The sequence below is a fragment of the Varroa jacobsoni genome, unplaced genomic scaffold (assembly GCF_002532875.2).
Source record: "Varroa jacobsoni isolate VJ856 unplaced genomic scaffold, vjacob_1.0 scaffold_1257, whole genome shotgun sequence".
Taxonomy (NCBI): Eukaryota; Metazoa; Arthropoda; class Arachnida; order Mesostigmata; family Varroidae; genus Varroa; species Varroa jacobsoni.
Window position 1 is genome coordinate 45,152 of NW_019214159.1, and position 17,877 is coordinate 63,028.

The window sequence follows — 17,877 nt, forward strand, 5'->3', positions numbered from 1 at the left end:
TCGGTACGTGAAGACCTGTTACCGCGGTACAAGAAGAATTAATCATCGAGTTATGCAAGGTTTTGTATTGGTTTTCAATCGATTAACCTGCTTGCAAGCGTGTCGATAGCCGATTTCATCCGTCGGTGGAAAGCCGCCTCAATCTACAGTCGTCTAGCATTCTAGAGTCGAAACGAAAACAGCTTTTCCTTCAGTAAATATATATATATATATATATATATATATATATACCCTTAAAAAAATATAAAGCCATTTAGCCATAATGATTTTTGAGCAAATGAATTCAACTATTACGAATCGAAAATGCGACCTGTTTAGTCAGCAGAAAAGATGACGATCCCACTGCTATTTTTGTTGGCAAATTACCGTTATGCTACCTGCTATATAAGGTGATCTAGGTCCGAAACCGGACATAGATATGTTCCGTTTACTGAAGTACCAAACGTAATTATCTAATCATTCATTTAAATTATTATAATGGAAGACCGAGTCAGGATTCATCTGAAGAGTGCCTTCATAGTGAATATTTCTATCGATATGCTATATTTACGCAAAGGTTCGCAAATGATGCGAACCGCTGCTTCTCGGCACAGGAAAAGTTGCAGTAGGTACATAGTAGCTACATGAGCGGATTAAGAAAACATTCTGTTATTTCGTTTCAACACATGTTTTGTAACCGTGCAAATATAACCTTCCATCAAAACCGTAGTGGCGCATTAAATTGTATATATTAACATATTAATCGGGCTCTTACTTACATTTGTAGCCTTGGAACAATCTTTTCAAGCTTTTCGTTTCGACCGAACATTGGGGGGTACTCGCCCCCCAAACGGAGAATATCTCTCTGATAATACGTCAGTGACGAACCTACTATGCTGATAGGACCTTTCTAAATGACAACTCGTCACAGTTTATATCGGTTGACCTTTTACCCTAATTAAAACTATTACGCAGTACAACTTTAAGTAACTTGCACAGAATGTCACGTTACACAGTAGCGAACGTATTAAGCATTACGAAGAAAGAATGTAAATGAAATAGCTTTTGAAACAATCATAAGTAATAGATGGTTCGTATAGCTTTTGATGATGCTTGTTATGATGATATCAAAAATTGGCCTAAAATTCACAGTTAGGGCACCACTGCCGGTTCATCTGCAAATACCTTTCCACGGCATTGAAGCGCTCAAAAGCCATCATGCAGTAAAGCTTAATTCGGTTTTGTCCGGACGAGCTGTATATCGGTTAGACAAATTTAAGCCTTACTATTTGTCCTGCGAAATGAGTGCCATAAGGGCGCACACTTACGTAATCGAATGTGTATCTTTTGACCAGATGTCCTGTTTCACTGATATAAAAAACAATTTATTATATAAGTAACTAATACATTGTTTACGCTATTGTTATTGTCAAGTATCTTGCTGCTATCAAGTTAACGTTGCCGCCCGGCCTGATGGGTAAGGCACGCATAAAGAATGCGTGCCTCACACATTCTTTGCATAAATACGAACAACAATGCAGTGTCACAACTATACCGGCACGTTCATGCGAGTACGTGTGTGTTTATTTAAAAGCGTATATATGGCACAGCGCATACTTATATTGCAGCCGGCAAAGACATGTTGCTTCTTTGATGGATGCGCGTGAATGTTCCGATTCAAAAACAGGATCAGCCTGATCCTGAGATCGTTGGTCCAACCAGGCAGCTGTGCTGTCTTCGTGTAAGCAACATCTACAAAGCAGAGAAACAGCAGCTAAAAAGAAGAGGAACGTGCACTTATTGTCGGCGCTTGGCCAACGCGCTGGCCTCCACTCGTCACAGGACAGCGTCGTCGGTGAGCACCGAAGTATGAACCATGGACCGCCGGGAGGCCCATTCGAAATCAATGGTGCGGCATAAAACGCTAGTCGCAATAATGACGAGTTCGAGGTCACGTTCAACCGCTGTGTGCTGTGAAGCTACAGTGACACGCTTGTTTCCTAAAGGTGGAGTTCGAACGGCAAATTCAGCCAACAGTCCCACATGGCGGCGCCTAGAGATCGCCGCTTTTTTATGGATGGGCACTGGTAAAGGTCCTTGTATGACATGGAAGCAACAGACTTGACTTCGAGATCGACTGGATTTTTATTCGAACCTCATTTTGCCTTGACGATAGTAGCAGGGCATTCATATTTGAAGAGAGCATTTCTGATAGCCGTGTATAATGGTTGCGCCCCTTATTGGCAAACTGCATACGGGTGTGAACCTAAGTTTCACGAAAAAAAAACCTTACAATCCATTCTCATAGGGCATGATTTCCTTCTAATCGAATGACGTATTTAGGTCTCGTTGATGCTTTGTGATAATTTATCTACATATAGGTTGCATAATTACACAGGATAGAAGGAAGTAAAGTGCGCGAAGACTTATTATTGAACAAATTTTTTAAGTCCAATGCCATCTAATTACGGCTATTTAGGAGTGATTTTTTCATTTCTATAACCACTTCTATGAGAGGCTTAAGCATCTACATCGAGGATAAGAAATGGGTCATATTGATAAAAATACTAGCAGCAAAAGCTTCGATTTACAGATTTTGGTTTTTACTTTTATATTTGTTGGCTTTTTGTCACTTTGCCGCTGAAGGTTGATATCGTTTTTACTGGCTGAGATACCAGAGCATAGCTATTCTTACGGCTTCTTAGCGTTCAGTAGCCCTGACATATGAATCTACAATACGATAATACTCTATTATTATCTATCAATCTGTAGAGAACTTTCATTTGTCAACAATGTCACCTTGTCGGAAGTCATCACTTTCTATAAACCTGTCATCAATTCAATTATTACTGAAAAACTGTTTGCTTTTTTTTTGTTCTGCATCGTGTTTCGACTGATGACATCAAGCTGCCTATTTGTTTTTGTGGATTCGAGTTTTCCAGCGTTTGTCACCTTTGAGTAGAAAAACAGCTTTACTGTACCCGTCATAACGACCCTAGCATGGTCTTCTGGTATCGCTCACTATCTGTTTGTTCAGATCCGGGCAAAATATTAACTCGCTAATAAATATAACTGATTCGAAACGCGCATACGCATGTATATACTTTTCTATGCATACGAGAATCTGTCTTCGTATAAATAAAAGGTCAAATTCTAAGGACCTTTAACTCTTAGTTTCCCCAATCTAATTGCTTCTTTCTTTTTGGGACGTAAGCTGGGTTTAGTTAGTTGCAGAGTTGATGGGCTTAATTCGAACTGAGACACAAGGATTGCGATGCCTTCTTTAGAAGCTGTTCTTTACTTTCTCATTATCTACCACCGACGTCATCTCCCCGTTTATGTCAATTCTTTTCGTTCTGATTCGATGTGGTCGAATGAAGGACTGACACAGAGATTGGTATCGCACTTACCTGGTGGGTGTCCCAAAATCTCACCGCAGGGGCGTCATTCTGCCATACAATACACAGCTCGCCGTTCGATCCAATAAGGATGACGCGAAATTCATATTTCTTAGAGAGAGGCAAAGGAATGACAAACGGCAAAGAGGGGTTGTTGAGCCCGGTGGGCAGACATCGTTCTACCATTCATTCGGTTTTTTTTTAGCACATTGCTCATTGACGCCTTTCTCAATTTTCCTTGAAACCGACCTCCTTTTATACCCGCCTGGTTGAGTCAATCTGCTTGAACAAGAACCTCGACACCACATCGGACGACGGCGGCGTCATAGCCACCAACTAGGGTCTAAATTTATGAATCAAGAATACTTCCGTGTCTACGTGCGATTCTGAGTCGCGTTTCGATGAGTGCCGCAATGCTGTGTATTTTGCTATGTCTTCGTTTCGTTTCCAGCTTGCTTCGCGGTCTACTTTGGCGTTAACGCCGCAAAAGACAAGGCGTTAATATGGCCATTGTGAAATTGCGCCATGCTGTCAAGCGTTAGATACTCGCAAGATAAGAACACTAATAAAAGCGGATCTATTGTCATTGTTGTGAGAGTATTGTACTCGGATAGTGCAATTCGTAGTAGGAAGGAAGCAAATAATAATAATATATACTTTTTTAGGCTAAAATCCAGTATCTTTCTAATAGACTTGAAAGTGTACCGATACTTTAAGTATATAGGACAGCATATGGAATCTGACAGGCTAAACCAACCGCTGTGAAGCAGGTCATAACTTAAAGTTATGCTTTAATTTATGACCTTCATTGCGTGTGGAATATGCCCATCAGATTTGAGATTGGATCTATTAAATTAGACCTTATAGAAGACGGAAAGTGTTCCAAGGGACGCTCGAAACATTGAATATCGTGACCCAAAAAAAGAATATTTTGGGACGCCGCATAATTCCGTGAACCTATCGTACGTTTATTTGTATACTAGTTTGTCATATTTCATTAATTCCAGTCATCATAGAGGTTGAACATTGTGTTGAGGCATTTTCCTGTTATTTCGGCTGTAAAGCGTCTCTGCTTAAGCTGAGCTCTAGGTAGTTATAGGGATATAAGGTAGACGGTTATGGTAATATATGAATATTAAAGATTTTTAACCTGAGGCTAACCACATATATTGAACCACACGTGAGGCATTGTCACAAGAGTCATCCAGGAGGCACACCTGGGCCCACTTCAATCATCTTCAAAATTCGCGTTGTTTACGCTTATAGATGAAAGCATCTGTCGCGACAGCTATGGCCGCCGCAGCGACCATGCAAATATTGTTTTACGCATGAGGGTCAGTACTCTTTTTGCATACGGTTATAATCGTTGCCACTACCACATTTTAGTATAATAACTAGGGGAAAAAAAGAGAGACAAACATACGAAAATCATTATGATTCTCAGCGCAACTAAGATCAACGGAAGCATAATGCCAACTGATCTACCAGTTAATCTACCCAGTTCACGGTAGTATCGCGGTAACGTGCCGAAGAAGAATATAATGGGTCCGTCGCCGAACTAACGATAGTCGGAAGCTGTCATTCTAGGGCTTCTTTAGAGTATAACCACAATTTCGACTCTTGTGATCACTGATCTGCTGGTAATATTTTCATGTAATATATTTTATAGATTTCAAATACATAGGGAAGTTAGAAACCATGTCGGATACGCGACTTGTCGTTCACAGGGCAGCTTCTGTGTTGTCTTATATAAAATATAGTCGTTTACGTTTTCGTGTTTCTAGTTGCAGGCGGCAATACAAATAATATCGTTATATCGAAAGGCACTATCGAGATCGTCCCTCAGATGGCTGGAACAATGGACTTTTAAAAGACATTCTAATTCCAGCTCTGATGATATTGTTCACGCCTACGCTAGACAATGATTACGATGAATGAAACATATATTTTAAGATATGGTTCCGTTCGTTTTGAACATAGTTATCGATAGTACAAATTACTGAACATAGTTTAAAAATACCAGCAGCACCAAATAAGTCATCGTCGGATGATATGCGGACATGGCCATATTTATATCGATGTTGATAGGCAAAACTTTGATTGTGGGGGTCTATGATGATCTGATCGATACAGAATAAAAGTATTACTTGAAAAAAGCCCAAAAATGGAACAAGTACGTCGTTACATGTGAGCAAGAGCTTTTCGTACGAGAACGCGCTCTAACTCTAACTAACGAGACTATAAGTATAGTTTCGTTAGACATCACCTAGAAACCTATACGGTGCTCCGCCGCTGATTTCAAACCTACGCTCTAAGTAAAACCTGCTATGGTTTTTGTATTTTGTTTAGAAAAATGTTATTAAATAATATTTAAAAAAAATAATTTTTTCACTGATATTATATCTATGGAAAACACATTGCAATTCACTTGCTATCAAGTTCTATTATGGCAACGGTACGATGATTAACGCATTGCGTGACTTCATAATTAAGGGTTTACATATGTCATTTAACAGTGGCCTTATTTAATGCTGCCAGCATGACTTTAATTGTGAAATAAAGGAAATAAAAGAGGCAGTCCCGGAGTGATTTGGTCAACACCGTTGCACTTGACTTAAATTAGCGTCTAATTAACAAACACCACACAGTCTGTTAATATCCTTTTATTAACTGAAGCACACTGTCGTTGATGCAGCTGGTATTAATATATTCTTCTAGCTATTTTATCTTTTTTTTTTCTATTCTATATATATATAATATTATCTAGCTATTCTACAGCAATTATCGCTACGAAGTTTACACATCTCGCTGAATTGCATGTCATACTGCGCTAGCCCGGAAATGTTCTTCATAAAAAAACACAGCCAAAAATTCAAACCGACAAAGTCTAGTCACACGAAAAAGGGTGCCTTTGAAGATACGAAATTGCATAGGAGAATTCTTTTAGCATAGCCACAACAGGCGTACTATATAATAACGTTGCCATTCTTATCATAATATATTTAATGATTTTTCGCTCTAAAACCACCATAATTGATATAGATAAATGTGCTTATCCAATTTCCATTATCCATCTTGAGGCCCAATCACATTAGTATACTAGAGCATCTATACTAAGATCTTATACTAACCGAATTCAGTCTTTAGGCAAATGAGGGGAAATTCACATGGAGCATTCTATCTAGACAGAGGGACCGGATCACAGAGGGCTGACTGGTTATTTTTACAATGAACGACACGAACTTTAGGAACTTGGGCACTTAAAAGAAAAACAGCTAAACGTGCCGTGCCCAACGAGGTGCTAGTCTTGACACTGTTAGAGAAACGTAGAAAACACAAGATAGAGTGTCTGTCTTTCCAGCACGCAGGATCCTTCGGGCAATCCAGGTACGTAATATGTAATGGGAAAACAGATGGATTTAAGAGAAATGCACAGCTCTGAGTTGTTGCACACGTGTCTTTGCTAAAACATCCATATACTTTGGTGCTATACAAAATCAGATTCCGTACAGAGATACCTATGCGAATGAACAAATAGTATCTCGTACCCTACGTACATTGTACGCTATCCCGCCTAATAATCCCACAAGAAAGTAATTACCGAGTTACTAAAGCGAAGTGGCTTACGCCAATATGAAAAAGACTTATAAAAAGTACACCAGTACTCATGAATACCAGATAGCTTGTGTGAATATAGATAATTATTATATTTATTATAAAGAAACTTCAGTAAAGGATCTTTTTATATTGTTTCTGTAATTTTCAATTGCACTTTACGAAACGTAACGATTGAGACATTAACTTTTTTTTTATTTAAAGAGACGGTTAACTTCGTAAACTGTTTCTTTTGCAGAATAATACAATCAATGGGCCATGTGAGATGGCGGCCATCGATGTTGGGAATCATGCTTTCGTCTAGCCAGTGGCCCGCCACATATGGTCGACAATACCCAGCTAGGCTACGGTATTTGTTAACAAAGAGTGTTTTGTAGTTGCGTATGCTAGTGCATTATTCGGACTACCCTGCATTATTGTCCTGGAAAGAAAAAGAAAAAAGAAAAAAAGCTTTAAAAACATCGATCTTTAAACAATTGGGCTACGATTAACGCCCAACTAATGTAGAAACTTAGATTGACGTTCAGTAAAAACCTAACAAAGTCCAAAATCTATATTCGTCAAGAAAAAAAAGATCACTCAATGATTTATAGTCGTGTAAGGATTTTTTCTAAATACTTCGAACAGTTCACATACATCGATTTGTACGTCCGCACACAGCCATATGCCTGACTCTAAAGAACTGGACATTTCTCTCTACTGCACGTTCAGATTTTAACATTTCATAAAGTAACTGCCGCAGCTTTACTATGACTTGAAGTCTCTATCCTATTTCAATTACATACCTTAGCGACAACGAGAAAAGCGCTTTCTACCGGCAAGACTAACTTTTAAATTATCTGCCAGCTATTTACCTACGGGGCGCCCCGCAGTGACCTAAGCCGGTGACATATTGGAATAGTTTCGCTAAATTCCTTGGTCCTTGTAAGTTTTAGGGCAGCCTTTATCGGATGGGTATGCTGGCCGGACCGTGCTACTATCCATAATAGGTTTCCAAAATGAAAAACGTTTAGCATCTACTTAGTAACCCGGAAAACAAGCTCATTTTGAACGGAGCTGAGAAGTACTTATAAAGTACATTTTATATAAAGGAGATGTATAGATCAAAGCTTAGATAGTTGATGATATTTTCATGCAATCCTATTGTCAAATGCATTATCAGTTAAACAAGTGACCACAAACTAAGTAACAATACAGATTAAGTTCGCACCGATTATCCCTGGGCTGCGTTTTTTGTTATTTGCTTTTTTACTTTTAGCCTGGAACTAGCGACAGTCAGCTTTATTATCTACCGACCTCAATGACTTCTTTTTATTTGTACATGCTGATATATAGTATCTTTGTACAATAGTTGTATTCTGTCCTTGTTTCGTTGTGTTATTCATCAAAATCTTATAATAACTGAATAAAGAAAAAATCATCAATGGAAAAAGTCTCCCAAGTGCTACTTGGGTGTGTGTGTGTGTGTGTGTGTGTGTGTGACTGTGTTTTATGGCAAGCAGAACTCCAGGTATAAATAAGTGCATTTAAGAGTACAATACCAAGATTAAAAAAAAACAACGAGTCGAAACGCCCAAAAAGCGAAATTTAAGAAGAAAATTGTTTATATGATTGTTGAAATAAACTGGACTACTCCAGCCCTACAATGATTATATTGCACTTTCAATGATCTCTACACAAGTCTAAACCCAAGAGCCCACTCAATTTAACACAAACTCTAAGTCGCTTCATATAATAGGAAAAACGAAAGTTTTTATACTATTGTTTCCATTTACTAAACATTTGTTCTTTGTCTGAAAAAAAAAAATGAATCTTCAAGAGCTTTTCACATACATGCGTTCTCGTCTACCTCTGTCCCTAGGTCTCTATTGTAACAAATAGAACTTGTCCTTCCATTTCACTCAAATGCTGTATGTTAGGCGACGGGGCTCGAACCAAAGATTTTCAAGGTTTTTAATACGTAATGCTTAGTACAAGCATTTGAAATCGAAGGCAATGAACGAGACAGCCCATAACTGACAATCGTGCAACATATACAATGCGTGGTAGCACACGGAACGTTCTTTGTGACCTGGCTGCCTTCAACGTCAATTACCATTTCGCCTAGTCACACAAAAGAAATACATTTGTGTTGTATCAAAAAACAGCAGAGGAAATCATATATATTAAAAAATAGCAAAAATATATTATTAAAACACGGTGTGGTACGTTCAATTCGGCATCTGCCAGCTGATCGCGCGGCAGCCATATTTTACAAAGTATGAATATTAGTATACGTGTTTTGACTCTGATCTATTTTTTTGTACAGAAACCAATGACCAAGCACGAAAAATAGCAGCGCAAATGAAGCTAACATACGGCCTTGGCTTTGAACTGATTCCACTATCGTGTGCAATGTCACACATACACGTAAAATTTCTGGCAAACGTATCGGCCACTGTTGGATAGAACACAACAGACCTGCCCCACATCACAAATATCTTATGCAAAGAAAAAAAAAAAAGTGTTATCTCGTTATTTCTGCGTAGTTGATGCGTTATGGATAATAGTAGTTGGAATGCAATGCAATAATACGTGATAAATCCGCGGAAGAGTTAGTAAAATCGTATGGATCATTTATACTGCTACAGGCTTCAGATCCACTAGAACCTGAACGATACGCTATTAGTCAACAACAAGAAACAACTGATGGGCTGTAGGTTATCAAATGGTTTACAAGCTATAGAATGAACGTATGTTAACAATTGTTAAGTATTTAGCTGTTGTCGATTAGGTTTTCATTAATTACTGCATTAAATATTGCAAAGCTTAGCAGAAGTCGTTGCAAGCTTGCATACTAAAATGCACTCTACCAAAATATGACTTCAGTGTTGAATTTCTCGTCCACGGCTGTCTCACCTTCGGCGCCATTTTTAGGGAACACATTTCCTGTTGACCATGTCATCATCATCCTTTCATCATTCACGTTTATCACAAAGGTTTGTTGTCACCAACAGCAGTTGGTGAACCCCATCAAATTTTTATTCTTTTTCTCCTTGTTGCTGTTTATCGTGTATCTCGACTAAAGCGCTGGGGTCTCTTTACCTAGCTCACCCGGGAGCCGCAGAATGCTGAAAATGGCGATTAGACTGATCTCTACCCCTATCGATCACACTACAGAGATATAACGTTGTTTATTGCATGTTATAGACCTTTATAGAGTATAGCATTTATATAAGAACAATCCATTGTAAATTGATGCTCCCTTAACAAACCACTAGTTAACAAGACGTAACTAGAAACTACTAGGTCTTTCAACATACGTTTGAAAGTGCTACAAAATTTCGAATCGTAGTTCGCAACATGTATGTGAATGAAGAGCATAGGAGAAATCCTAATTAAATAGCAACTTAATAATATCCAAAGATTTACGAATTTTTTCACCTCAGGCTTGCCGGAAAACGTACCCGGACCGCATAGCTCAAACTGGCAATGTAAACAAAATAGAAAGATTCTACCATCATTCGTTCGCTAACTGGGCGTATTATTATGAGCTATGGCGGACGCCTGTCACCTACCCCAATTGAGTTCTGTTATCCAATCAATGAGATTATCGTAGAACAGGTGTAAGAACCAGCGGTGAACACTCCTAACGAAACAAACGCTGCTCCTAGCAAAAAAGCTACCACATTCTCTGCAAGGATTGGAAAGTACTACTTAACGCTAAGGTTGTCAAGAGGATCGCGCATTACAACAGCAAAACGAACACATTTAATGCCTGCCCGGTCTGTTGGACTCCCTTCGGACAGCGAAATTTTTAAGATAACAAAGAATAAGCGACACAATATAATTGTAAATTAATGAACCCAACGAGGTAACTAGTAGAACGTTCAATATTACCCTTCTTTCGGTTTTAATTCAATACCTCACCTCCTCTATCAGGTGTTTTTTATTGAACAGTTTTGTTCGCTCGGTGCGCCTAAACCACGTACAGATCTTTGTCGACGGCCCGGCTTTACTCGAGCATTTTCTGTTGTAAGACTTCCCAGTCCCGTTAAACACAAATACGAGCTGGGTTGGCTCTTGAATGAGACGCATTTCTCAGGTAGGACCGTTCCCGTAACTATCCGTCATTATAGCTGCGTGTTGCTCCGTACCGGACAAGGAGTTAAGAGCAAAGGTAAAGCGTAGAGTTTTGTTCCTTTTTAACTTCCTTTATGGTCCACCCTGACTCCTACTTTTCAAATAGATACTATAAAATCAATATGCCTGACACTAGTCATATGAGTGCAGTATATCTTCCAGCAAATTCACAAGCTGCTTGCCGGTCTTCTGCCCTGAAAAGTACGTTCAGGTAGTCTTCATCGATATCGGATTGGGATGCATCGTCCACTTCCGAAGTACCTTGCCTAAAATGTCGCTTCTAAAAACCTTCTTCTAAAATAACGCTATTGAACTTCGCAAACCCTTCGTGAACAACCCTCTCAGGTCCCAAATTCACGCCGTCCACGACGCAAATATCTCAGGCTGCTTCACTAGGCCTTTGCTCTCACCCAAATTGAGAAATGTACTTTTTTCATTAGGAACATCCATCCTCGAAAGTTGAACTCGAGTAAAATAATCTGTTCACTGCAAATGAGCATTATATATGCACCAATCCGATACAAGCGGACCTGGTGCATTCGATTTCAAGCCGTTGAACAATCGTCATCGCAACTTCATAATTAGAAACTCAGCGTTTTGGCAATAAACGGCTCCATGATGTGTAACTAAGGGAAGCACCGCCTAAGCATCATTTTAACTGCTAATAACAATAATTTTGAAGATTAGTAACACTTGGAACACATACTAGGACAACGTAAACACTATCTTTACACATTATCTGAATAAATCAACAAATATACTTAATTAATCGATATGTGCAAGTGCACATATCAGGCCGTAACTAATAATCGTCACGATAAGACGATCGTTATCCTACTTGGAAAACGTCCGTGGGCACGTAAAGCTGATGTTGTTGTTAAGGTCGGCGATGCTGTAAACACATTTGTTGACCTCAAGATGGTCACCAGTTATTGAGTTTTTTTTATCCAGTACGGCGGCAGACGCTGACATGTCTATGATATAGTTTCAGATAAGATAACCTGTCAATGAACTTAACAATTTCATCTATTCGGAGAAGTCGTTAGGTAATTCTTGCTGACCGCATAGTTAAAGAGGATGCATCTATAGTAATACTATAGGCAAAATAAGAAACGCAACAAAATTTGCACCGAGGTACTTACGCTAGTAAAATCTGAAAAAGATTCAGCTGTTACAGTTCATTTACCTCCTGAAAACGGTTTTGCGATCGATGTCAAAGTGGTAGTGACGCTTTGTTTTTGTGCTCGCGTTGGTACAAGAACGACACGTCGTTAGTTCAATAGATGTACCAGCGATAGCAGAAACGCGTTCTATAGATTAGCAAGCCATATTGTTTTCGGGGACTGTTATTCTCACGTAAACTAATCAACGTGCTCAACTTAAATCATGGAACTTGACTCCATATAACTGTATATAAGCCCGCTTCTATGGAAATGTTATCAATAAAAAGCAGCTCGTGGCGTTATAGCTTCAGCGTTTGCCATGCTCAGCCTATTACTCAATCAAATTATCATTCTATATTATTCCCAACGTAAACGCACCTGTTGATTACGATTTACTAAGTGTCTTTAAGATCAATAGTTCAGATTTTGAAAGAAAATACAATGTCACAATTACATATATAGTGCCATTAGCAAACTACAAAGTGCGACATAGTTCACGTTAAGGACCTTGCTAATATACCCGAGCTCCTAGAAACATAATCCTTACTGACCTTATGTAGAAGCCAAATAGATCTGGGATACCATAGTAAGGATCTTAGTGCACCGTGAGAAAATTATATTTCGATCAATTGAAAACAACTAATACTACAAATGAACGTTGAGTAGTTTAATTGACACATTTTTATTACCAGAAAGATGATTAAATATATAACATCGATGGCCGTGTGCTTTTTTCTAAGAAGATTTTATTAGGTAGCTGATCTATTCATTCACTGAGAAATGATGTAGGATTTCCAATTGCCAAATCGGAGTTTCACGAGAGGTCTTAATCTTATCTGTATTGTGGTCTCACCAGAACACATCAGGCCTAATTTATTTTATTCTCTTTAGTCGTTTCAACAAGAATTGGATTGATTCATGAATAAAGATCTTATTTATCGATCGCTTTAAACAAACTATATCCACTCTATGTCCATTTTTTTTTTGTCATACACACAACCCCTTCCCGATAACCATAGGAAAGATGCTTTGACGGTAGCTACGTAACTTTGTTACTCATTGCGATAGTAACTACGATTGGACAACTACAGATAATGAGTGTAAAGACAAGAAGTTAAGAAAAAGCATCTTAGACTAAATTCTAATTTGCGATAAAAAAAGTTTATCGTTGTCGTGGTATGTGATCGGAACCTTAGAGCTCTACAAAATATTTTCCGTGATCCATATCCTATAAAGAAATGTTTACCGGTTCAAAGCAATCAAATATTTTTTCAAATCATGCTCGTGCACGCATATTGTTAAACATGAAAGCATTTGCTTTGTAACCTGTAAAAAATCTGACGTAGAAGACGTTGAAGATTGATATTGTGCCGTTGTACGCTGATCGCGAAGCGCTTTCGCCATCTTTAATCAAAGCTGAATTTGAAGCCTGTGCGACATTATGACCCGTATGTTCAGTTGACCTTCGTTTGTTGAAGTTCAGGCAACCTTTCACTATCTGTTACTGCCGCTCGGCATTCACTGAAGAACTGAGTTGCTTTTCTGGCGAAGTGACGGCCCGTTGTCTCCGAGGGTCACTGAATTCATCGGCCTCATCCTGACGATCGTCTAAAGCTAATCGTATAGTGTTTGCTATATGTATGAGGGATTCATTATCGAGCTGGCTCTCCTGGAAGGCTTGCAGTGCTTCCATTACAAGCTGGCGTGATTTGCCATTGCGAAACGCGCTTACAGCCATATTGATTGCAATTAGAGGATCTTGTGGCCTTAACTTTAAAGCCTGCTGATAGGCCCGCTGAGCGCTTGCCTCTTCACCCATGGTATCCAATGCCAAAGCACAAACCTGGAGAAGTTCAGTTAACAAAATTTTAACGAAGTCCATTAATAAATTGCAAAAAACATACGATGTTGATCTGATATAGTTTGTCTTACATTAAAAGGAAATCGTACATTGTTTTCGTAAGTCCTAACAGTGTGGCCTATAGCAATGTGAAGCCAAACCTGATATAGTTGTGATAAAGCCTCGTTATTATGATTAGCAAGGCCGAGGGCGATTGCTGCTTGGGCAAAATGAAATGCGGAAGCCCCCTGCTGCATCGTAAGATGGACTAGGCCAAGGTTGTAGAGCACTTGCCAATGAAACGGCCCGTAATATTGGGCCCTTTTCAAACAGCTGATGGCAGCAACGTATTTCTTCTTGGCGAAAAAACACATAGCAATATTGTTCCATAACGTAGCCGAATGTGGTCTTTGGGCACCCACTAATTTATATTTTGAAAGCGCTGCATCCAGATCACCGTAGCCCTAAAATAAGTTAATATTTTTCATTAATTATACACATATGTTAGAGCCTTGGTTATTTCTCACAATGCACAGCTTATCTATATGGATCTGGCACTAGCAGACCGAAATTTCCGAATAGACAATGTTTTTGAGCTGTACCCTGATGCATCAGGTTGTGTAATTTTTTGTTTGTGTGGTCTTGATAATCGGACAACTATCGATATAATGGTATGACACTGACTAACTTATGCTGCCATTCGAGCATGGAAAAAAGTCATAAATGTTAAGTTTGAGAAAAACCTAAGATTATGCGTTTTTCTTTCATGGCAAATGAGTGTTCATCAAGGTTATTTACATATATCTAGCCTTATTCATCTATAACTACCTGCAATATGTTAGCAGTAATTAATAATGCGTCTGGTCGCTGGGGTTGTCTTGTTAAGGCAACGGAAAGCCGCTCATAGGATTGTTGCGTCTCGTTATGGTACATCTCGAGAAGAGCAAGCTCGCTAGCCAACGATGCACTGTTTGGAAATAATTCAGAAGCTTTTCGTAGGACACTTATGGCCGATGAAAGATCGCCCTGACGCCGAAGAAGTTGTGCTAGCTCAGAGTAGCTAGCTTCGGCCGGACGCAACTGTACGGCCGTTGTGAGCGCCCTCTGGCCGCGTTCTATTTGTCCAGTTCTTGCATAACATAAGCCCGCTCCATGTTGACTTTCCCAGTCTTTCGGTTGTAGTGTGATACATTGCTCGTAAACCTGTCAAAGGTTTTTTCATTTGAAAAATATTTTGTGTACGGCTTCATAAATAATAAAAGTACTTATATCTTGTAAGTTATAGAATCGTACTATAAAATAAAACAAGTAGGTTTTATTTTATATACATTGAGGAACAGTGGTAATACAGTACAATACGTTAGGAGAAATACAAAGATACCTCTGCAGCATCAAGATGTCGTCCCATTAGTAAATAACATTTAGCAATTTGTTTTAGTGTATCCGCAGACGGTCGAAGAAGAGCGCAGCTCTGGAATAGCTCTAATGCCTCCTAAAATATTAAAGTATACCATTAAACATAGCCTTGCGATGATCTTATTTAAGCAGATTTGTCTGCCGTAGTAGTGATAGAAGCATTTCCCAAATCAATATACTCAGTGAGGACACAATAAATACTAACAGACCTATGTGACATTACGTGATAGGATGATTTAGAAGCCGAATGGGTATAAAAGGCGATTTCTTTTGACCGAAAACCGTAGGGTAGATTCCACGCTTCACAAGCAAAACGTCAGCAGGATAGCCTTATGAGATATCCATAGGTCTCTTTAGTAATTAAAGTTGATTCTATGTTGTGATAAATACAGTAATCTAACACGGTTTTTTATGAAGACAGCCATAATTAAATGCATGTGAGCCTCTGATACATTTATCGACTGGCCAGTCAGCTGGAAAGCAAGGATTAGTGGAATAAAAAAACACTCTGTTTTATTAATGTCTCTATAGGGCAACGTTACCTGCAATTTGCCCTGTTGGCGTAGCAACAAAGCATTTATCGTGAGAGGATAAAGCGAAAGCCCGGCAGACTGCGATAGAGCTTCCTTGCAAAGTTTTTCGCAATTTTCAAGGTCACCCCGCACAAAACACCAATGTAACAGCCAATTTCGGCGTTCATGAGATTGAAATTCACCCATTTCAAATTAATAATAAATTTTCACATAAACCTATCTCGAAAGGGAATACACACGATCTCAATGTCAATTAATTAAAACACCATACAATGACCAATCATTTCGGTTTAGATGCATTGTCTACACACTCTGGTAGCTAATATTGGGTTATTTGTATCAATACCGTTGTGTGCCACTTCTCCGAGAATAAACTGTGCAAAATATTTTTTACAAAGTTGTCACTTCTATCGTTGCCGACTTGCTTATTTAAATAGCCCAGTAGGATTTTATAATCTAACCGCTATTCCACAAAAAGTCGATGCTTATAAGCTCTTCGATGTCATCCGAGGGCTTACTACAAAGTGGAAATGTTGATTTGCTCTTGACTCACGAATCAGGGATTTCGCGTGTTGTGACAACGGAGCTTCGTGGGTTCGCCATCGGGGGCGCCACCCGGTAACTATTCCAGTAGCTCCATACCTGCTAGACAACCTTTATCTACAACTTCAAGTATAGAAATAACAAAGCAAATCTAATTAGAGCTATTTGAAATACGCATGTATATGTATATATATATATATATATATGGAATGATACATGACTTCTGCAGTCTAACCACACTATTTAACAGAAATGTGCAAGTTTTTGAGCGCATATCGAAGTCTGGATCATAGAAAAACATTGGAAAAACATTTTTAAACGTTTAATATACATGTGTTTCGTATAAAGAGAATTCAAACTGGTGGCCGAAATAGAGGATACTTTAGAATATAGTTTTTCGTTTCTACTATCAACTCCGACATGAATTTTGCACAGAAAATAAATGTTTGACCAGAGAGAAAAACTGTGTTGTAAATTAAACTTTAATCTTTTATAGACACGCCGATATTTACTAGCTGCGTATTCATTATGCCCTTAAGAACATAGTAATTATAAGATACAATTAGGAATAATTAACCATAAGAAACAATTTCTAGTAATTAGACATTGTCTTCGGACAACTTATCCTGTGGCCAAGTCAACTTGTGTAAATTAGTAGTAAACTTATCTTGGCGATATAATCGTTGACATTAGCTGCTTGTGATCCACTGATATTGTGAGATTGCTTGTGAAATGCTTTTAACACAGTATTACAGATTCTATACAATTTACTATTCTGAATATGCACATAGACATCATCTTAGTTGTTATATGTATAGTTAAAAAGTAGATAAAAATCAAATTAAAGCTGGTCACCCAGAAGCGCCTTTTTTTTACCTATATTTTTATATACTTCATATATACATATATATACTTTGAAAAAATAAACAAGTTTTTTCCATTGACTGTGTCAGTATTCGAATTTTTACTGAACCTTACAAGAAGGCATCTCAGAACACAGTAAATATAATACAAATATGTACAGTAAACTGTTGTTAGGTTGTAGGTTTAGGCGATAAAGGTCGAGGTTGAATAAAGTTGTTGAAAGCGAGTCCCACACTGCTTCAAGCGGAATAGATATCGTTATCTAGCAGGGCGAGCTCTTAACAAAATAGAACACAACAAAAAAAAACGATTCTCAACTTGAAACCAATCAACGTTACCGACAATTCACGTCGGTTGATCTACTAACTCGAACTTAAACTGTGATGGGTTAGATGCCCGTACCC

General features: G+C 38.5%; 1 protein-coding gene across 2 annotated transcripts; it reads right to left on the bottom strand.

The window, feature by feature from the left end:
- Positions 1-12,923: 12,923 nt before the first annotated feature.
- BBS4 (Bardet-Biedl syndrome 4) lies at positions 12,924-17,849 on the bottom strand. Of its 2 annotated transcripts, XM_086971559.1 has the most exons (6): positions 17,632-17,849; positions 16,076-16,732; positions 15,499-15,609; positions 14,946-15,320; positions 14,279-14,581; positions 12,924-14,120 (listed from the first exon to the last, which is right to left on the bottom strand). In XM_086971559.1, the coding sequence occupies exons 2-6, from the start codon at positions 16,250-16,252 to the stop codon at positions 13,779-13,781; spliced, it is 1,308 nt and encodes a 435-aa protein (XP_086827685.1). In that variant the 5' UTR covers positions 16,253-16,732; positions 17,632-17,849; the 3' UTR covers positions 12,924-13,778. The 2 variants fall into 2 exon arrangements, with proteins under 2 accessions (XP_086827685.1, XP_022702563.1); XM_022846828.2 differs by lacking the exon at positions 17,632-17,849 and having other exon boundaries at positions 16,076-16,810.
- Positions 17,850-17,877: the final 28 nt, after the last annotated feature.